The 22,854-nt window shown below is 49.2% G+C and overlaps 1 protein-coding gene across 6 annotated transcripts in view; it reads left to right on the forward strand.

Annotated features, from left to right (window-relative positions):
* Rgs12 (regulator of G protein signaling 12) overlaps positions 1-22,854 on the forward strand; it is an 88,705-nt gene that overhangs the window by 33,028 nt on the left and 32,823 nt on the right. For 5 of the 6 annotated variants that reach the window (XM_021162904.2, XM_021162907.2, XM_029477648.1 and 2 more), the window contains exon 4: positions 14,882-14,903. In XM_021162904.2, coding sequence (XP_021018563.1) covers positions 14,882-14,903 — 22 coding nt within the window. Of the gene's footprint in view, positions 1-4,788; positions 5,236-14,881; positions 14,904-22,854 lie in introns of those variants that run through there. The other variant, XM_029477649.1, reaches the window with a different exon arrangement.

Here is a 22,854-nt window from a genome sequence, read left to right on the forward strand (position 1 = left end):
TAACCCCTTCTCCTGAGGTTCTAACTATAGTCCAAGGCCAGATTCCCTCCCACACCCACTCTGGAGAACCAGTGAGCTTATTGGGCTCTGTGCTGGCTCATTTTATGTCATCTTGACACAGATAAAGTCATGAGAGAGAAGGGAGCCTCAAGTGAGAAATGCCTCCAGCAGAGTGGACTGCAGGCAAGCCTGGAGGGTATTTTCTTCATTAGTGGTTGATGGGGAGGCTCAGCCACTGTGCGTGGTGCCACCCCTAGGCTGGTGGTCCTGGGTTCTATAGGAAAGCAGACCAAGCAAGCTATGAGGAGCAAGCCAGTAAGTAGCATCCCTCCATGGTCTCTGCATCAGATCCTGCCCTGCTCGAATTCCTTTCCTGACTTCCTTTGATGATGAACAGTGATATGGAAGTGTAAGCCAAATAAACCCTTTTCTCCTCAAGTTGCTTTGGCCATGGTGTTTCATCACAGCAATGGGAACCCTAAGACAGACTTCCTTACAGAGAGAGCATAGAAAAGGGATTAGTTACAGCTCCCTCAACAGGCCATGCCTGAAAAAACTACTCAGCAAAGATAAGGTCTTCCCCATAGTTCATAGATGAAGCTCCCTCCCCTCATCTCAACTCCCTTAGCCCACATACGCTAGCTCCTCCTCAGGCCATGTACAATTCAGCAGTTACATATACCACGTGTTAGGGAGAGAGTGGATACTCAGGTGAGGGGGCTTGTGACCCTCCTCGACCCTCCATGAGAGTATACAAACTGTCATAAGCCCAGCTGGGACAATCCTCCTTGTAGGGGTGCACCTTAACTCCACAGGATGGCTGTTGCCAACAAGTAGCGGCTGGCTTGGTGCCTGGGAACCAGCCTGGAGGGCAGTGCAGGAAGGAAGGACCCACATTTGTGCATGTGTGTATGTGTGCTTGTGTGCATGTGTGCATGCTTGTGCCACAGCGTGAGTGTGGCGGTCAGAGGACAACTTGTGGGATTCTGTTCTCTCCTCCTCCTGTGTGAGTTCCAGGGATCAAACTTGGCAAGCTTGGTGGTATGTATCTTTATTCATTGAGTCATCTTGCTGGCCCTTGTTTTGCTTTCTGAGACAGGGTTTCACTGAGTAGCCTGGCTGGCCCTAAACCATCTCTTGTTGCTTACACATTGATCTTCCTTTGGCTCCCACATTTCCCTATCTGTGGGCCGGCACTGCCTGTCCTGTATACCTGATCTCTCTATCCCTGGGTAAAGCCCATGTTTTAGCCCCTACTCCTTGACCTTCCAGACTCAAGGGACCTGTCCTTTGTATTGGTGCCCTGCAGAACACTGCTGGAAGAGCTGGCTTGATCTCTTTTACCTGAGCTAGAGTTGCCACAGAATTAATTACTCTGACAGGGATACTGTTTTTTAGGTACTGACAATGGCAGGCCCCCAGGCAGCAGGGGGCGCTCAAGTCACAGTTTTGCCTCCATCCAAAGTAGTCCTGTGCTCCAGATGTTGGAGAACCGTCCTGTAGTGTGGGAGGAGGCCCTCCAGGTAGTGGGTGCTTAGAGAGTATCTGCAGACCCAGCCACTCTTCTTGCTCACCATAGTCACAATCCCTAGCAAAGCATGCAAAAACTCCAAGTGAGAGCCAGGACAGGACTTGTGGGCAGGCGCCTTCTTGACATTTCGTGGGTTTGGTTGCTTCCACTGTAGCCTCCCCTACCTGAGACTTGGTGGTTGCAGAGCTGTCATTTTCTCTAAGATTGCTCTGCAGACAGCTCAAAATAAACTCTTTTTCTTTATGTTTTAATCCATATTTTCCTGATTCTCAGAGAAAGTTTTAGAATACTGCTTCGTTTGGTCTTTCACAGTCCTCGCTTCTCTTCATTTGTATGACTCTTTATTTACTCAGAGACACAATTGGGGTTCTCTTTGCCTGGAGTATTTCCTCATTCAGTTACTGCTCACTGGGTTACCTTCCATTTCTACACTCTGTTTAGCTCTGGGAATACAGCAGCCAACAGAACCTGAGGGCAGGTGCAAGCTGTGGTGGTAGACAGGTAGACAAAATTTTTTTGTCTAACTTCAAGTAATGCCAAATTTATACTTACGATGTATTATTTTTTAAAAAAGACACTATACTTTAAATTAAAGGTGGTGGAGGGCAGAGTTAGGCCTGCTCTGGCAAAGTGGGCAAGAGTGGGAGCAGAGTAAGGTTACACTCTGATGGTGCTGGTAGGTGGAGAGGACTCAGCCTGGCTGGTCTCTCCGGCTGCCCAGTGGGTGATGCTTGGATGAAGAGTGGGAGGCTGGGGGAGCCCTCTGCTCTCACTAGAATTTTGGGGCTCGCCTCCCATGGGTTTTTAACATCTGCTTGGTCTTGGTCCTTTGCTTACTTACAATGCTGTCACCTTCCTCTTCTCCCTGTGGTTCTGTCCAGACCCTTGGCCACATCCTGTGGACTCCAGCCTCCTTTTCTCCAACTGCTGGCTCTGGGGCAGGGGTGTTGGTGAGGCAGTTCCTGGGCACTGTGGACAATTAGTAGGCACTTCTTGTCGGACCAAGTGACAGTGTTCTGAGTACTCTAGGTTGAGTATCCATCTGACACCATGGCGGGAGCCCATCCCACATGCACTTGCTGATCTGCCAGATGATGGCTTCCACTCTTCTCTGGGCTCCAGGTAGCTGGTGTGGGAAGTGGCTGGCCTGGGCTGGAGAGTGGAGAGAGACTCACTCTGAGCTGGTATCCAATGTTTTCTGCACACATCTCACTGTCTTGGTGAGGCCCTCCACTGCTGTCTTATTGGCTTCTTGTTCCTGAACTGGCCAGAGGCTTCTATCTGTGAGAGCTGTGTTGGGCCTGGTGGGCCCAGGCTTGAAAACAATCCCACAGCACTGGGGGTGGGCAGAAGAAGGAAGGAAGGCACACGAGACTCTGGCCACCACCACTGTTATCTGTCACCCTTTGGCCCTGATCTGGCAGGCAGCTAATCAGTCCTTTCTCAGAGCACGTGTGGGTTAGGAAACAGGACAGCAGAGCCCTGGGTGTTGGCCTTGCTTTCTTCAAGGCCTGTCCTCAGAAGAGACTCTTCTCAGCTGTACTAATGACCTCATCAGCTAAAAGGCCAGGCCAGACAGCAGGTATGAGAGGAGAGGATGTGCCCTCAAGGCCCCAGGCTGCTTGTGTCTGAACCACAGCATCCATACAAAAAGATCCCATTGTTTTCTTCCCTTCTCATTCCTGACTGAACACACCTGGATGCAGGCCTTTGTTTGAGATGATAAAAGTAAGCATCTAGCTTTCTGCATAAGGTTCTTAAGTGTTATATGGCTGGGTGGCCTCCCAAGGTCCCAGCAAGTTCTTCTGTGCACATTAACCATGCCTGGCTCATGTGCATGTTGATCACTCATAGATGGTTTTAGGGTCTGGAGAGCTTGTGGACTAGGATGTCCTGCCCTCTGCACCTTCCCCCAAACTGTAAATTAGTGTTAGGCCCTCAGACAATTGTCATTCTCACTGCTGTAGGCCACTTAGACTCTCTGGCATAGAGACAGTTCCCAGTGCCCTGTGGCCAGCTGTCATTGGCCTCTGTACTGGCTAGTTTTGTGTCAGCTTGACACAGGCTAGAGTTATCACAGAGAAAGGAGCTTCAGTTGGGGAAATGCCTCCATGAGATCCAACTGTAAGGCATTTTCTCAATTAGTGATCAAGGGGGAAAGGCCCCTTGTGGGTGGGACCATCTCTGGGCTGGTAATCTTGGTTCTATAAGAAAGCAGGCTGAGCAAGCCAGGGGAAGCAAGCCAGTAAAGAACATCCCTCCATGGCCTCTGTATCAGCTCCTGCTCCCTGCCCTGCTTGAGTTTCAGTCCTGACTTCCTTGGTGATGAACAGCAGTATGGAAGTGTAAGCTGAATAAACCCTTTCCTCCCCGACTTGCTTCTTGGTCATGATGTTTGTGCAGGAATAGAAACCCTGACTAAGACAGCCTCAAAGGACAGATCACAGTCTCCAGGCTCCCAACAGAGCAGAGGTGGTGCTCCCTTTTCAGCAAGGAGCAGCTCTGTAAAGGTTAGGCCATTTGCATCATCTCTAACTATGGAAGCCACTGCCCTTGTTGGCTTCACCCCTGTAAGGTATTAGCATCCTTCACCTTTGCTGGGATTGGGGTGAGGGTGGTGACATGATCCCTACCCCTTGCTGCTTTTGCTGGCTTTGTTCCTTTGATCATGGCTGCAAGTCCCCCAGAAGCCATTGGTCTGAGGAGCTTGAGCTTTTGCCAGTTCTCATCCTGGCCAGCTGTCACCAGCTTCTACTTGGGAGGGAAGGCAAGGTGTTGTGGATTCAGCCCTTAGTGTTGCCTTGTGGTCACACACGTCTCTCTCAAGGAAAAGCAAAGGTGAGTCTGGCCCTAGGGATTTCCATCTGGTGGCCTGACGCAAACCCAAGGCTTGTCACAGCCTAAGGGTCAAAGGCACTTCGTTTGTAATTTCTGAGGCTGTCACTCGGTCACTCAGGGGTGATGGAGGACTGTGGGACCAGCTTGGCCAAACCGCAAAGCCTGGAGGCACCTGGGTAAGCGGTTCACTGAGTCTCAGGAAAGTGGCAGGTAATCTTGCAGTGGGACCCAGGTTATAGCACTACTTTCTCTCCGCCGTCTTCCTTTTACAAGCCAGGATCCATCAGGTTCATACGCTCTTGGATTGTTCATACTTGGGAAGCAAATGCAACCAATCATGTTTCACAGATGCTGCGTGGAGGTGGAGGGGTTTTTAGGAACATACTAGATCCTGCTGGCTGCCACAGAGGAAGCGCGTGCATAAGGAGCAGGCTTATAATAGAATCAGCGGCAACTGTAATTAAGGTTGCAAACCATACCACGCCACTAAAACACAAATTCTTTGCAGCTGTTGTGCTGAGAAATTACCCCGTCAGCCAGTGTTGCTCTTCAGATTCTGTAGAGGAAATGCTTTAAAAATGATCTCACAGGGTGATTTATATATAAATGACTCTTCTGTATGAGACGATCAAGATAGAGTCTGAGTCTCTGGCAGACCACAGCTTCCTCGGTGTCCTGTTGCTATGGGTGACGAAGGGAGCACATGGAACTGAAATGTCTGAACTTTTCTGACATGCACAGGCATGCTGCTGTGTCGGATGAGGTTTTAGATCCAGGTGCCTGGCGCATTATGGACGTTTTCTTGTTTTAAGATGAATTTGGAAAAGGGGCTGTCAGATGACTCGGACGTTTTTATTGACCAGCAGGTAAGCCATCCAGCCGCTGCGTGGTGTGTGAATGGGATGCTATAAGCCAGCCTGGCATCCAGGTACTACTTTATCTTCACCTGTTTGGGAATAGGCGCTGTGGACTTTCCAGGTGCTTTGAAGTATACATTTTGGGGCTGCTTTCCTTGGGTCGTGAGAGCCACAGGGTGAGTGTGCACCGAGGACCATGGCCCCAGTGCAGGGCTGGGCAGAGTGAGCTCCATGGGTGAGTGTGGGACTCAGCCCTAGTGCAGGGCTGTCTGTGTGGCTTCTTGGGACACTGGGTCCCCCCAACCCCTTGTAAGCCGGTACTGCTTGTACCCTGTGTGTCTGTCTGAAAGCACCAAACATTTTCTTTTAGTACCCATAGTAATTCTAACAGCTCTTAAAGATGCTAGTGGATCAGTTTTGTTGAAATGCTGAGTTTCAAGTGGATAAACATTAACACTTCTTTTTAAATTGCTAGCTTGTAGCTCACATTTCAAAATTTAACAAATTGGCTCTGCAGGAACATATAGAAAACAACCAGATTTTAATGTTTGCTTATTATAGGAGCGTATGAAGTTAAGTGTGTAATAGGGTTTTGTTTTTTAAAGTGTGAGAGAAGACAAAAATAACATTTTTCTTTTGTGACATTTCTGTTGATGGAAGATAAAAATAAATGTAAGCTTATATGGAAGATTGTCATTAATCCATGGGTACTTATTTCAAATTTTTCCTCTCTGGGAACTGCTTAATCTTTCTTCCTAATACCTAAGTCCCACTTCCTGGAGGAGACGCTGCTAGATTATCCCTGCCAGGTGTGGGTGTAGAGTATCAGCGCATAGGAGATCGGCCATGCCCTTCCCTTTGCAGCAGGGCCAGAAGTGACCCTAAGGACAGGGGTGGCTTTCCAGGTGGAGCAGCTCCCGCTGGGCTGATATGTTCAGGTGACATGGTTGTGTTTGAAGTAGTGCGGTTCCCTGCTTCTTATCTTTTTCTTTCCCACCAGGCAGATGGCCAGCTGATTCATTTTGCTGGCCAGAGGCCGAGACAGGTGCTCCCTTGCCCATTGGTGTTGGATATAAGGTGGAGTGAGTGTTCTCAAACCCCTGGTCCTGAGGGAATCTCTTTCCTCCGAGCCTCAGTTTGCTTATCTTTAAAATGGGGGTGGGGTGGGGGTGGGTCATAAGAATACTGTGGCTCTGTGTCTAGTGCGCATGCTCACTGCTGCCTTTCTTAAAGTACAGGTGTCTGTGCTTTCTTTGCCCCGAGGCAGGGAGTACTATAGCTTCCCCAGGTCCTGTCCAGTGTCTTTCAGGGCACATGGCAGTTAGATCCAGAGAAACAAGAGGTTCTCAGTGGCCAGAAACCCTGACCATGGCTTCCTGGGATTATGCAGACTGGGAGCACACATACCCCTTTGCCATAATGTGCTGGACTGCATGAGCACCCGATGTGTTGGTTTTGGGCACTGAACTGTGTAAACTACTTGAGGAGAGAGTAAAACCTGTAGCATCTCCAATGTGCTGACACCCTTCTAGCCCCTCCCTTCTCCTGGGTGGTCTGTTGGGAGTGACGTTAGTGCCTGGAAGCATTTAAGGCCCCTTGTGGAGTGAGGGGACAGTCAGCACAACCACAAGTAGGGTAGCATCCTTCTTTCTTCCTTAGGCCTCAGATGTCAGGACCAGCAGGGTGAGCCGTGTGGGAGAGAGGCTGTCAGGTTGTATTGGAGTATGCCTAATATTAGAAAATAAAAACTGGTCCTATTAAGAAAATAAGTGGCTTTTCTTTCAGGGTTTGTGTGGAAGGCCCACTGTCTCTTTGGGGTGGTGTGTAGGACTTTAGTGTGGAACCTGTTCAGGGTCCTCCTGGGAGCTCTGTTGGCTATAGTTGGGATATGAGGGGAAGTAAATGAATAGCAAGGAAGACGTGAGTAGTCACGGGGACTTGGGCTGTGTGTGTGGCATGCGGGGTGGCTCAGATCACAGTGTCCTGAATGCCCACTGCCTCCCTCTGGTGTCTAGAACCTTCTGCCTTGTTCTCATGCTGCGTGTCCTATGTGAGAAGAGACTAGGGGTTTGATTTGTGAGGGTCATGGCTGGCAGCTGCAGAGCTGGCAGTGTGGGTATGATGAGTGCAGCCACGCTGGTGGCTGCCAGGGGACATGAAGAAGGCAGGTCATCCAGCTTCTGTGGATGTGTGTGAGGCTGGCTCTGCCTGGCGCTTGCTCAGCCTTTATGGGCTGAGCTTGAAGAATCTTCTATCCACACCTCCCGCACACACACACACACACACACACACACATACACACACCCCTTGGGTTTCTCTTTTAGCCAAATTAAATTCCTTTGCTCATTTCCCATGGGCTACCTATTGTAGGGCTCTGAAATGATGTCCTGACCAGGGCTGAGCTTGGTAGACCCACAGTGTTCTGCACATCAGGGTGAAGCTGGCCAGTTGTTTGTGGGATTGAAAATCTAGGAAACAAGGAGCAGCTGGTGCTTAAAACATGACCATGTCACCTACACACTCAGCATGTTCACACGAACAACTTATTTCCATTAGAAATTTAAGCAGTCCAAGCCATTTATGTGGGTACACATGGCTAAATATCCATTGACATATTTTCCTAGCAGTAGAAAGTGAAATCAAAAGTGTGAAGTTGCCGGGCGTGGTGGCGCACGCCTTTAATCCCAGCACTCGGGAGGCAGAGGCAGGCGGATTTCTGAGTTCAAGGCCAGCCTGGTCTACAAAGTGAGTTCCAGGACAGCCAGGGCTACACAGAGAAACCCTGTCTCGAAAAACCAGAAGTTGTCTTAAGTAGAGTTGAAAGAACGTTGCTAACATGGGTCGAGGCTGTGGCCTGGTGTGGCCCACTAACACTTGAGTGACAAGAATATGCTTCTGCAAAGGCACATCCTCCCTGGGTCCTGCACGTCCAGCCCTCCACTGTGTGAGGTGATGTCCCCAACTCTGTCTTTGTCAACACAAGTTTTGTTTCAGACCTTAAAACCGAGTCATTGCCAGCCTCTGCAGCCTCCCTGGGCCTCAGAACCCTGGGTATCTTGGAGCCCCATCAGTCTTAATTCATTTCCCATCCCTGTATCTGCTCCCTCAGCTCAGGAAAAGTTAGCCTCTGTCCTCTGACTCAACCCCAGACAATCTGATCCTTCACATGAGCAGCTGTGAACTTGACCTTCAGACTCATAGCCAAGACCACATGTTCTCACCTCCCTTGCTTTTACCTTACTTTGAGTGCTGATCCCATACTTGGAGTCTGTGGGCCTTTGGTGGCTCACAGGGAGTGAGCTTTGATGGACAGGGAGCTCCCTGAAGGGCTATGTGGGTTGGATTTCTGTGTTCCGTTTTCTAAGGAGAGCCCAGCACCTCCACACAAGTAGTCAGCCATGGCTGTGTGCGTGTGAATATTCTTGGCATGTGTTTCCCTACACACTGCCCATCCTGCTTATGCCTCACAATTCCCAGAGCCCAGACACAGCAGGGGCTGCTGGGGGAGGGATGGAGGCACCAGGACAGAGGATGGGTGATGTTCCCATTCAGCATCTCTACAGGAAACCATCTCAGTCAGATGTGACACTGAATGTGTTTGTGTGGTGCTTGCCGTGTGGCACCTTGTCACACAGTACATGTGTGGACTGGGTGTGTCTCAGAGTCTTCTGAGGCTTCACAGCAGTGGAAGGAATGTAGATGTGAGGCTCTGAGAGATGTTCTACTTAGCTTCCCTGATTCCCATATCTTTTGGTTGTATTGAAAACAGAAAAGCTCCTAACAATCTCAATCTTTCCTTCTCTCCCTCCTTGCCCCTCTCTCCACTGTTCCAAGTGCCCTCCACAAACCAAATCTTTTTCTCCCTGAGGTCCTGTTTGTTGAATAGCTCTAAGCAGAAATACTGAGAACATTCCCCACTGCCTTGACTTCTGCTTTGGTTCTTGGATCACAAAAGTTCTTTCTTGTCAACTCCTTAGGTGTGCACCTAATATGTACTTCTTCCCCCTTGCTCTAGGATATTTTCTCCAGCTGTCCCTATATTAAAAGAATTTACTGAGCCGGGCATGGTGGCGCACGCCTTTAATCCCAGCACTTGGGAGGCAGAGGCAGGCGGATTTCTGAGTTCGAGGCCAGCCTGGTCTACAAAGTGAGTTCCAGGACAGCCAGGGCTATACAGAGAAACCCTGTCTCGAAAAACCAAAAAAAAAAAAGAATTTACTGTATTGTGTTTATGTGAGTATGTACTATGAGTATGAGCCCATAAAGAGAACTGGTAGACTGCAGGTTGTAGCTACAAATACTATGTTTAGGTGCCAGGTCAGCAGTGTGGCCCAGCCCTCTGCTGGGGCTCCTTGGAGGTCTGTGGAGCCACTCTTTTGACCCAACAACCAAAGAGCTCCAGAGCAGGCAAGACATGGTTAGGTGTCCAGACATGGCCAGAGGGTACAAGAGGAGGGCAACCAGGGGAGCCCAGATAAGGGAGCTGACCAGATGAGACTGGTGTGTGCTTTGGGGCACAGCTCCACACTGGGTTAGAGCATGCAGCCAGCAGGGAAGGGTCGGCTCCTTCTTGGTGGCCACCAGCAGTCCTGTATGGGACCTGTAAATCCAGATGTGCACATGTCCACACACAGACATACACACACACACAGATGTTCACATACACATAACACACTGTTCCAATTTGATCTCTGCTGCTGCGATAAAACATCCCAACCAAAAGCAACTTAGGGAAGAAGGGGTTTGTTTCAACGTCCACTTCAGTCTCAGTTCACTACTAAAGGAACGCAAGTCAGGAGCTCCTTACAGTTATGGCAGTAATGGCACTGCCAGCAAAAGGAAGACTGTTTCACAGTGCAAGAATTCTTGCTAACCATGGACCCAGGAAGGGTTAATAACAGAAATATATGAGAAACTCAAACAGCTCAGTAACAACAAGAAAAAAAAAAAACTCAAAACATTTTTGCTTACAAGCTGGCTGTATTAGCCAAGCCTTTAATCCCAATACTCTAGAGGCAGAGGCAGAAGCAAGCAAATCTCTATGAACTTGAGACTGGTCTGGTCTACGTAGTGTGTTCCAGGCCTGCCTGGGCTACAAAGTGAGACCCTGCCTCAAAATCAATCAATCAATCAATCAATGAATCAATCAATCCATCTTTCTTGCTGCATGGCAGTAGAGCTGGTTTTCTGAATAGCACATGCAGACCATTCACATGTGCCCTTCATCAGGGAGGGGTGCAAACACAGTATGGTGCTACATCACACCTGCCCTCAGTGTTAAAGGGCAAAGATTGGGGTAAGAGTGGGAGAACCAGCATCCTGGCTCCCTGTTGGTGGGATGGCACTCAGTGCAGCCAGTGTATAAACAGTGAGTGTTTCCTTGGAAACTTAAGTCTGAGACACAGCACCCCTGCTATGCCCATTGCAGCATTATTCACACAGTCAAGACACAGAAATAAGCCAAGTACCTGCTGGTGCCAGTGAAAGATGCATAAAGAAAATGGTGTATATGATGGCTGTGTGTTCTGCCATAGAGCAGAACATCTTATGTTGATTGATGTATGTCAGACAGAAAGGAAGATGGATCCTCCATAGTCTCCCTGGCATGGCAGAATCTAAAAGGGCAAGGTCCTGAAGCAGAGTAGAGCAGTGACTGCCAGGGCTAGAGGTGGTGGGGACAGGGAGACATCAGATCAGTAAAGTGCTACGAAGCCAGGGATGCTCATGTTCATTGGTGTGAGCCTACACTTGGGCGGTTGAGAGTAGAGCCCCACACAGATACTCTGTAAGGTGAGGCTATGCTGTCTTGGTTATAGTTACCATGCTGTAGTGAGCATGTAATCAGAACACTGTGCTGTGCGCTTCAGAGATGCATGCATGCATGGCTTTACCTGTATAAGAAGGCTGTGGCCACCATCCTACAGGGGCCACTGGCTGATGTCAGTTCCTGATGGAGTTTGTTTTTTCACATGTTTACAGTGAAAGTGACACCCCTGTGACAGTACTGTAGAGCCAGTTGCATTGTTTGTGGTGACAGGTGTTCAGTTTCTCACCACAGGTGACTGTGCCTCTCACAGTTAGCCCAGTGTCTTCCTTCACATGCCCTCGGGAATGTGAGGTACACCTCTGGTTATTCTGGCTTCTCCTGATCTCCCTCCTTCAGGAACACAGGCCAGCCCAGTCAGGTCCTGGCAACACAGTCTGAAGGTCATGCCGAGCCCATGTTATGAATGCCCCATCCCTCTATGGCCTCAGGAGATAAATGATCTGGAAATTACAATGTAAAAAGTCACATTGAACTACAGGTGACTGGTTTAGCGCTGTGCCAACATCCTTTGTAACTGCTAGTAATTTCAAGGCAATGGGGAATGGTTTGGGGATTCCGGCCTCTTCCCCTTTCCCTCCTCACCTCTCCTCTACACCCAGCTCCCCAGATACCTCTGCCCTCTTTCCCGCTTTTCATGGCACCACTCATTTCTCTAGGGTTTCATGGTTGTTTCTCACTCTGTCGCGACCTTTCTAGTATGTGCAACTGATGATGTTTCTACTGACTCTTTTTAAAAATGATTCATTTATTTGTAGATTACATGTATGTTTTGTCTGTGTACCACATGCATGTCTTTGCCTGTGGAGATGAGAAGACACCCTGAAACTGAAGTTACTTTGTGGGTCATTTAATGCTGGTCTTCTGGAAAAGCAGCCAGTGCTTCTTTAACTGCTGAGCCGTTACTCCAGCTCGTGTCTCTCCTGACTCTGGCCTGTGTAGCCGGCCTCCCCTGTCTATGACAGTTTGTGCTCTGGTGTTGGACATATAAGGGCTGCTGAAGGTGGGGGTCACACTGGTGCTTCCCAGAGTGCTGCATCCTGTGTCTCCTCCAAGTCAGTCTCCTTGAGGACTGTGCTAAATGAATGGAGCATCTCAGATGAGAGAGAGTGGGTGACAGCACTGTGACCAGGCTCACCCAGGACTGCTCCACTAGTGGCTATGGCTTTTACTACCTGCTCCCAATCCCCTGCCTATCTCCTCTTTCTTGAGGGCTCTGGCTTTGTAAGAGTAGTATATTAAAAAGCACACTTGTCTCTGTACTGCCCTTTTCTTATACACTTAAAGCGGTTTTAAAAATTGAAAGTTTACCTTTACAAAAAGGTGTCCCTTGAACTTAGCCTAGTGCATTGTCAGATGCCTGCTGTGCTGTGCTCATCCCCACCTGCCTTTCCACTGTCTTTTTACCATCTGTCTGGGGCTTCCAGGCCCCTCCCCATTCTGAGGTCTCTAGGCTTCCCTCTTTGTAGGCTCTATTGTTGGTTGAAGTTTCTTGGTATTTGTGTCCAGTCTGCTATGATTCATGGGCCTGTGTTTGTCTTGAGTGACCCACGGTGATACCTTGGTGAGGTTTATACTCATAAGATTGACAGGATTTCTGAATGTGCACAGTAGCATGGATCTTGCTCGAAGTCCCCAGGAAGAGCTGTCTTTGGTGCCTTTCAGCCTCACACTGTGGTGGCAGCTGACTTGCCATGGCAAGGCCTGTAAAGAGGCCAGTGTGTAGATGGTTGCCTACTCCTTATTGATGCCGAGCAAAGTGAACATTCAGTGGCTATTGGACTGAAGAGGCGGCTCAGCACTTAAGAGCAGTGGCTGCTCTTTCAGAGGACACAGGTTCAGTACCCAGCATACACAAAGTAGATTACAATTGTCTGTAACTCCAGTTCCAGGGTCACTACAATCTGACGCCCTCTTCTGGCCTATGAGTGGTCACAGACATACAGGCAAGCAAAGTGACCATATACATAAATTAAACATTTTAAATTATTTGGATGCACCTTGCTGGTGGCTAGGGAACCTGGATTCCCTAGACCTGTTTTGTTTGTTTGTTTGTTTGTTTTAAGATTTATTTATTTCTTATATGTAAGTACTCTGTAGTTGTCTTCAGACACTTTTTCTTCTTGCTCCTTCCTCACTTGTTCCACCCCACTCCCTCACTCTGGCCCAAAGATTTATTTATTTATTATATGTGAGTACACTGTAGCTGACTTCAGACACCCCAGAAGAGGGCATCAGATCTCATTACAGATGGTTGTGAGCCACCATGTGTTTGCTGGGATTTGAACTCAGGACCTTAGGAAGAGCAGTTGGTACTCTTAAGTGCTGAGCCATCTCTCCAGCCCTAGACCTGGTTTTTTATGGGTCCAGACCCTGTCACAGGTTGTAGTAGTCATAATCAGAAGTTACTCTCTATGTGTCATGACAGATCATGGGTGGAGTCTAGCCATCAAAGTTAACCAGTTGAATTCTTGAACATGTATCATACCAGGGAAGTGATAGGGACCCTTCAATATTAGCCAAGGTGGATGGAGATATGGGGTGTAGAGTCAGACAGAAAGTGCACAAATCCAGTAGCCCTGATGGGTTGTAAGCATCTTTGCATTCTTTGACATCCTTGGGGAAAGTGGCTAGTTTATGGCCATTGGTTCTAAGTGTTCCTGTTGCCTATCACTGGAGTATCTGTGCATCCCACCTGATTAGGTTTTTTTTTTTTTTTTTTAACTACATGCCTCAGGGAGACCCAGATCTGATGATGAGCCAGGCTTTGCACACTCTGGCTGCCTGCTCCTTAGAGGCCCTGTTGAACTGACACCTGAGTGCTATGGCAAAATGTGGTAACAAAATGTGGAGACAAAGCCTGGGGTATGATCTCGGGAAGCTTTCTGTGGGGCCAACCACAGCCTAGGCTCCAGGAGGGGAGGCCTTGGCATGCTGTGGACATAAATGCAATGGCACTGGATCTATAGGGTATCACATGCCTTTCTGGGCCACCTTAGTACTCTCCTGTCCTGCCTGCTCTCAGAGAGGAACCATGCTATGGCCAGAACCCTGGCCACAGGCTGTGCTAGCTCCTCCTTACTCCACCTGCTCCAGCTGGTCCTCTCTGCTGCCCCTGGGATGCCTGCCTCCTCTTCCAGCTTCCTTTCCCTGCTGGCCCCTATCCTGGGCCATTTACTACCTGACCAATTGCAAGTGTCCTAATGAGCCCAGTCTGAGCTCCCTCAGAGAACTGTTGATGACTTTATTCCCAGAGCCTTCCTGCCCAGCAGTTGTTAGCATGCTCCCCCTCACCCCACCTCACTCCACCCCACCCACAAAACTCTTTCTATCCACCCCTCAAGTCATTCCCAGGGCCTGAGGTGGCCACTCTCCCACTTTGGGTGTGTGTGGTTAGAGACACACACACTTCCTACCCTGCCTTTTCACAGCCTAGATACCTTTCTGGGGTAGGGGTAACACTGGGGGGGGGGTATACTGGGCCTGAGTTGAGCAGTGTCTGGTACTGGCAAGCCCCTGCCCTGCAGGGTGCCCTCACTGGAGATCAGCTGTTATCACAGGGGCTGTTAATAAGACTTTGATGTCAGACATGCTGGGATTTGTTCTTTTCAAGTGAAAATGACGGCAACTTCCTCTTACAGGGAGTCACCGGCTGGGGCGGAGTTGGAGCCCCAAGGCTTGACTCACTGTCTGCCTCTCACAGTGCCTACCTGGGTAGCTGGAGCTTCCCAGGACCTTTGAGTTGTGTTCTCCATGGAAGGAGTGAAGTCCTGTTCCCTCAATCTTGTCATGAGATGTAATTAACTCATGTCTCTCTCTTTTTTCTTTCAGTCTGCAACTGTGTCTGATGGTGGTAAGTACACATATATTTTATTATTTTTATTGCCATTTTCAAATTATAAAAATATATTTGCCATTTGATGTACTCAGGAACAATGTTCTCTCTGCCTTTCCCTTGTGGTAGTGTTTCCGTTGGAGTTGGGCTGAGGGAGCTAGCTTCTTGGTAGCCTAGGCTTGTGTTTGTGTAACAGCAATAGAGACTGTGCTAGCCAGCCTAGGCAGTGTGCTGGGCTGTGGTGCACGCTCCTGCACGCCTGTGAGCAACAAGCAAAAACATGCTTGCTGAGCCCTTGTACAACCAGCTTCCAGACAAGCAAGTTCAGATCTCAAAGCACTGGCTGAATTCGGGCCACTCTTGAAGTCTCCTTGTAAGAAAAGCATAGTAGATGAACTGTGTGTGGGATGAAGAAGAAACAACCCCTTTCTTTTGTCTTTAAGGGATTTTGTGTACAAGGCTCTTTCAGTGGGACTTCCAGGAAGGAAAGTTACTAGCCATTTCTCCGACATCATCCCTGGTTTTCATTCAGTGGTTAGAAACAAACAAACAAACAAAAAACCAAAAAACTGTCTAAAGCTACTTGGAGAGTTTCATCTAGACACTCCTCGTGCTTGTAGTATTCAGAGAACTTACCAGTTACCAGAGTCTCTAGAAACTTCTGTTGTCTCGCCTCATAATTGCCCACCTTATGCTGGTGCATGTATCCCACAAGAAGGTGCAGAGAGAGCCTCTGGCATTAGGAAGGACTGGGGCCCAGTAGTTCTGTTGGGGTCACTCTGTGGGAATGGAGAAAACTCCAGCTTGAATTACAAACCTGCTCATGCTGGAATGCAGACCACAGGGAGCCAGGGCACAAGTGTTGGAAGCATATATTTTAGAATAAAGGGGTTATATTTCCTGTGTTTTGTACAATAATGGTCATGTCATTTAATCTGTCTTAAGCTAGGAGCAGGACAAGCTTCTTTAATGCTAGAAGAGAAGCAGGTGGAGCAGCCAAGCCTGGGCAAAAAGCGCAGGCGCACAGCCTTGGTTCCCATTTCTCTCTCTGGCGGAGGATGTTTATTCTTGTGGGAAATTCACGTAGTTGAGAGGTTTCCATGATCCATCAGTTTAATAATACATATTATTTTTATTGACATCCCTGATTTCTTACCTGTTGTTAGGAGTTGGGCAAGCCACCCCCCTTGCTGTCCCCAACATCTTATCAAGTTGTCCCTATAGGTTTCAGAAGCTCCCTTGAGGGTGGAAGCCCCTGGCTCCCAGCCCCCACTGTGCCTTTCTGAGGAAGTGGTGTCCTGGCCAGGTGATTTCCCTGCCCCTGGGGGCTTTCCATCCTATGTCCCCTCCTCCTCCACCTCAGATCCCAGGGCTGTGTCCTGTTCTTTGGAGGTGGGCCTGTTATGGTAGGAGGCAAGGAATTTCAGCAACCAAGCTAGACAGCCAGCTATGTTTTATTTAGTCACTTTCATCCTTTTATTATTATTTTTCTCCTCTGAGTTTCTTTTCTGATTATAAGGTTAAAATGAAGTCTCTGTGCCTCAGTCTATGTATTAGTTCCAGGAGGCCAGCATAGTTATGTGCCATTTCCATTGATACTGAAGTGGTATGACTGTCACCCTAGTTGAGGTCCCTGGGGCTCAGACCTGAAGGAGAGCCTTTGCTCCTCAACCTACTGATTCAGCTAAGACCTTCCCTTCCCCACTGGCACCGGGAGCTCTTCCCTGCCCCCCCATCCCCCACCACCACCAGTGCTCAGCTCAGGCCTGTGGAGAAGAGCTAGGCAGAAGCTAGAATGTTTTCACAGAGAGATTATAGACTTTGTCAGAAGTTGACAGGTTCCCACATGGAGCCTGGGAACCCCAGCACTCCACTGCTTCTGTGGAAAAATGTGCTCCAGGTGCAAGCAGGGTGAGGGGCCAGCTCACCACTGTGCCCAGTTGGGGCTACAGCTGCCTCCTCATCCAGCCTGGGCTATGGTTATTAGGAAATCTAGTATCTTCAGAAGTGTCCAGCATCCAGCTAATCATGCCCTTGACATGCATCGACTTCTTTGCTGTCATTCCAGGTCATGTGTAACATTTGATAACGTGTGTTCCTACCATGTAACCTCGTGCTGTTTTAAGGAAGTTGGGTGGTGCTGCTTATGACCTCACTTGTTCGGCAGGAAAGGGCTTAAGACCACTACTGCACCACAGTCTGTGTGTTGGCCTTCTTTGGTGGGCAAACTGTACCTAGGATGGCAGGTCCTGCTTAGAGAAGGGATGTCCCAGCATTCAGAGACTTCCTGATAATCCACTTTGTTGAAAACCTGTCCAAGCAGAAAACAAGGCTAACCTGGAAGGTTGAAAATATGCAAACCAAGTATGGGCTAGGGATGGAGCTCAAGGCTAGAGCCTTACCTAGCATGCATGAGCCCAGGAGTTTTGTCCCAACCTCAGGGAAGTAGAAGGGAAGGTAGGGGTGAGAGGGAGAGAGAGGGAGAGGGGAGGGGACATAAATGTTTGAGTCCCACTGTTGATGCTGGTGCTGGAAGGAGCCTTCCACCCAGAGACAGGTGTGACTTTCACAGTCATCTGTAGTGCCTACCTTACCAGTGTGCTCTCACAGTGCTCCACCTCTGTGTTCCTGCAGTGGTCTACCTCTGCATCCCTTCTGTGCTCCCCGGGATCTCACCTTCCACTGCACTCCTTTGTTCTCAGAGGGGAACACCTCCTTCTCCTGCTTGGGGACAGTTAAGGGTGCTTTTCCTGCTAAAGTTCAGTAGATCTGTTGTAATGTGCATACTGACTGCAGGCAGACTGTTAGCCATTACTGCCAGTTTTAGCGTGCAGGACATTCTGGGAGCAGGGCATTTACAGAGTTTAGAGAGGAGTCTGGAAAGTGTGAGAAGGAACTGGCTAAAAGGGTAATCTTGTCACAATGACAGTGGCCTCCTGTGGCCTCCTGCTGGGCCTGGGACAGAGCCCCATCCTTTCTGTGAAAGGATTCGCCCCAGTCTCTGATTATTCCTGCTCCTCACTAAGCTAGACAGATACAAGAACCAACTCCTGAAAATTGCCCTCTGATCTTGACACCTGTGTGCACGTGTGCGCATGCGCGCGCACACATATATATACACACACACACACACACACACACACACACACACACACACCGAGGGGTGGTGGAGAGAGGGAAAGAGAAAGAAGGAGGGAGGGAGGGAGGGAGGGAGGGAGGGAGGAAGGAAGGAAGGAAGGAAGGAAGGAAGGAAGGAAGAATTAAAGTATGCCATAGAAGAATATTGGAGTGGGAGAAGTTAGGACCATCACCCTGGCATAGTCAGACTGTAGCAGTGTGACCATCAATGATGCTTGGGTGTGGCTTTGGGGTCTGTGTAACACCAAAGTTCTCTATACTGTCCAACCTCACCTGCGTTCTCCTGCAGGCTTGTTAGTCCTGGAATCTGCCATTCCCCATGTCCTCCTGTCAGACCCTTCAACTCTAATTCCCTGGCCCCATCACATCCATCCTTTATGTAGCCAGGCGGTTCTGCTTCTCCTGGCCTTGGCAGTGGCCTCCCTCCCCTCCCCCACTGTGCCTGTCCTCTGAAGTCTCTCATGGGGCAGTAGTTGTGGCATGCCCACACCCAACTTGGACCCCTTCATCTGAGCACAGTTGTCCTGGACCACCTCTAGTGTCCCTGAAGTGGCCCTCCAGTACACCAGGTCTCTTGGCCTCCCACTGTACTCTGGAGGAAGGAACTTGAGGGAAGAGAGTATCCAAGGCTATTCTTAACTTACTGGGTCCTGTGGATGCAGGGCTGTAGGTGCTGGACACTGAGCTAGGCTGGGCCCTATAGGTCCTTGTCTGCACTCTGGGCTGACCTAACACTTGCCTGGGTGCTGGACTAGGTCCCTAGGCTCTGTCCTGGAGACATGAGCATCCCTGCTCAGAGTGGTGGAGGTACCTTTGTTTCATGTTTTTGTTTCTTGTGACCTGTGCTAGGTGCCTGTGGAATTTGCCAGGTCTGCTTAGCCTCCCTCCTTCTGAAGCACCAGCAGACCCTCCCTGAGGAAGCTGTTGTGCCCCATGAGTGCGGGGCTGTGGCCCTGAGAAGACTGCTCGGCTCCCTCAGTCTTCTTGTTCCTGTTAGTTTAGTTTCTACTGTCTCCAGCTCTGGAGGGCTGCCTAACCTCTCAAACAACTGTGGAAAACTTGCCCTTACCTTTTGGTGGTCTGAGGGTGACGTTGCCCTTCTGCCTCTTACCCGCCTCATGTTCAGCCTCACCCTAAGCCATGGAATGAATATTCGAGGTCCAGGGCTGCACTCAGGGAAGCCATCTTCCCGTCCTGTCTGGCAGCTTTGGCTTTGGTCCAGCCTGCCAGCTTCTTCTGTCCTACAGAAGCGGCTGCAGCAATCCAGGTCACAGGAGTGATAGACTGACATGGGTGACACTGCTCAGTGGTGAAGGGCCTTTGCTGCCACTAGAATTTGGAGTTAGGTCACAGTCACTTTCAGCATGTGGTGCATTGCAACTGTGAAGCTACTTGGTAGGTGAATCCATAGTCTATAAACCTACAGAGGCGAGGGAAGTGCAGCCCCAGTGGAGCCTCGGCTACTGTGTGTGCAGCACCTGTGGCTCATGGTGCTACAGGCTCTCCTGGACTTCTCAGAACTGCTCAGGATCTAGCGGGATGGACAGGAATGCTAATGTGTGGCATGTGTGGTGAGAGCAGGTGTGTTTAACCAGAGCCTTTTATTTGGCTCAGTAGTTCACATTTTTTATGGCTTTTTTGGATTTAAAACTCAAATGCCAGTGAGACTATAGACTGTTGGGGAAGCAGGCAGACTTGGTTTCTGCCAAGATGCCTCCCAACACACGCATTTCTTTCTGGTTTTACAAGACATTTGGAAGGAGTTTTTATTAGTAACTATGTTGTGAATTTTTTTTTCAAGCAAAGTTCAAAAGTAATAAAGCCAGTGACTCCTTTCCCTCCCTCCCTCCCTCCCACCTCTCCTCCTCCCTCTCTTCTCCATGTGGGAACCCTGGGTGGATTGGCTTCAGAACTTGTCTCTAGTACACTGGAGTGGGAATGGGGTCCCCTTGGCTCCCCTTAGTTCCCCTCCTGTCTTCAGAGGCTCACCTGTGGTGGCTATGCACTGTGCCTCCCCTGACCAAGGGGATGTATTCATTAGATTCTTAGAGAATAAGACTCAACAGAACTGAGCCTGTGTGGGTCAGCCTGAGGCAGAGAAGCAGTGGGAGCCTGGCTCTGAGGCCCAGGAGGGTAGGGTCAAAGATGTGATGCCTAGGGGCTTCCTGTCCTTGTCCCAAAACTCTGCCTTGGGGAGCTGACTTAGTGTGCTCACTTGGAAAAGCCTTGCTGTATGTGCCTGTGGCTTGTGCTTCTCTGTTACACTTTGATAAAGTGCTGTGTTGGATGCTATCTTCCCTGCTGTCCCCCTTGGCTGGAGGACTGCTTAACAGGAAAAAGGCATGAACGTCTTAAACCCTCACATGTGAGGATCTTTACAGGCATGAGTAGGAAGGAACGACAGAGAAGCCATTCTGTGATGGCACAACAAGGGGACTGACTCTCCGGATCAGTCTGGCACCTCCTGGGAATGTTGCTAAGAGATGTGGTGAGGCAGGAATGCAGTTGTTCCAGAGTTATTTTCCTGGGTGCTCTGCAGTACCAGTTTCTGTGTCAGTTGACCGAGGTGTTTTCCAACCTTGGCATATGAAGGATAACCCTCCTGAAAGCATCTTTATGTGCATGCCTTGATGGAGTCCCTCCAGGGATTCCTGCAAGAACTGGTTGGCTCTGGAACTTCCCCAGACTTATGCAAGGGCTGGCAGCCTTCATCCTGTGGCTCCAAACCATCCCCTGCAACCTCCTGGGGCTCCATCTTGAGCATGTGCTGGTTAGAGTAGACAGAGACATATTTCCGGTGGTCCCCAACTTCCTCCCCATCAATTGGGTCTGGACTGCAGGCTCCAGCCCCTGGCTTTCTCTAGTTCTAATCTGTCTCTTCAGCTCAATGAAGTGTCTCTTGTGGGGACCCTTCTCTGCTGTAGTTCCCAAATGCCTCCTGGCAAATAGGGTGATCTAAGCATGTATATTCTTGATGGCTTTCCTCTCATGAATGACAGTCTTAGGGTGACAGTGGTCCACCTTCCAAGGGTCATTGCTACACACATTTAGTATAATTTAGTGGCAGTAGGGATCTGGTCACAGCCATCCCATCACAACCAACATTGCTACTGCATGCTTTCACTTTCTACTTCTAGACCATGATGTAGAAAGTTCAAAATACAATTTGAGTTTCATATAAAGAGTTCCCTTGGCTTCCCATCCCACAGGATGAACACTGCCATATAATCATGAAGTGCCAGGTCTTACCCCAAGTATGCCTGGCATATCCTATATCCCACACATTCCAGGCATGGGAGGTAACCAGTTCCTCATTCATTCAGAGCTGGTACCTCATTCTGGAATCCAGCAAGGCCTGCCTTCCTGGCCATCCCGTTATTTTCTCTACCTTTCCAAAGCATTCAGCCATGAAAAGTCAGAGCATCAAGATGAAGTGGTAGTGTGGCCCTGTCCGCTGCAGAACCTGTCTTCTGAGATATCACTGTCCTAGCTGAACTCTGGTGGATCTTGGTGTCCTACCCAGCTCTGCAGGGAGCAGGGTGAAGCTCCCAAAAGTATTCTTCTGCACACTGTAGACTATTTGGGCTCACTTCCTTGGAGGGCTCTGAGTCTGTTAGCATTGTGTGGTGTGACACCCAAAGGTGTCCCTTAATGAGGATGTGCAGCAATGCTTAACCATACAGGTTTCAGTGTCTCCAGCCCTCACCTCGGCCTGGCACTGTCACTTAGGCACTGTGTTGTCCCTCTGCATTTGGGATCCAGACATGGAGGGCAGGGACCTGCAAGGTCGCAAGGCTGGTGAGGAAGACTATTCTCACCATGCTATAGACTGGAGGGGAGGACTGTTACGATCATGCTACAGATTGGTAGAGAGGCAACACCGTTTGCTCAGAGCTGTCCTTGTTCCCAGAGCCTAGGGCAGGCATGTAGACAGGACATAGGCACTCCCTGAGGTACTCACCAGCTCTGAACATGATCATAGTCATCTCTGTAGCACTGTACTATGCTTACACCACATCCAGTGACCTTACCTGCCGTGGTTTAAAACATAGGTGGAACATACTGGTTAAGTAACATGGGCTTTTTGGTGAGCCATGCACAAAAGGGATTGGGGGCAGCTTGCAAAGGCCACTTAGAGACAACATATTTCTGGGACAGTTTACCACATCCTGTGAGAAGGAAGGCTTTTATGTAAATGTTTTAAAACAAAACCTAAGACTCATGATCTAATGATGGCTTTCCTGCCTTTAAAAAGGCATCCTTTCAAGTTAGTTGACATTAATGGGACTATAGTGATTGATGTCAGTAATCTTTATAACATACTGGAGGCATGGGGGGGCAGGGCATTTTTGGGGGCGTCATCTCTTGAGCCTCTGCCTGGTTCCCAGGACACGTTGTTCCTTTGCTCTGGACGGATGTCCCATCCCTGCTTTGTCATCTGTTGAAAATGAAGCACACACACAGGCCCTGGTGTACTGTCCCCACCCCACCTGGTCACACACAGGCCGTGTGTACCCAATGTAGCAGCCTCTTTTCTTGTGGATATACTCCCCATTTGTTTAGTCCATTTGAATTGGCAAACTTGAACATGTAAGCAGCATAAGAAGGACTGCCAACAGCAGAGTACTCACCTTCCTGGAAATTGTGTTGTGTTATGGGAGCATTTCTAGATGGTGCTTCTCACAGCTTATAGCAGTACTTGCTTCACACACCTGAGGTGAGTTTTGGTCACAACTTTTCTTTTTTCTTTAAACTTTTACTTTTTTAAAATTAGGTATTTTCTTCATTTACATTTCAAATGCTATCTCAAAAGTCCCCCATACCCCCCCCC

This window comes from Mus caroli, chromosome 5, assembly GCF_900094665.2.
Source record: "Mus caroli chromosome 5, CAROLI_EIJ_v1.1, whole genome shotgun sequence".
NCBI lineage: Eukaryota > Metazoa > Chordata > Mammalia > Rodentia > Muridae > Mus > Mus caroli.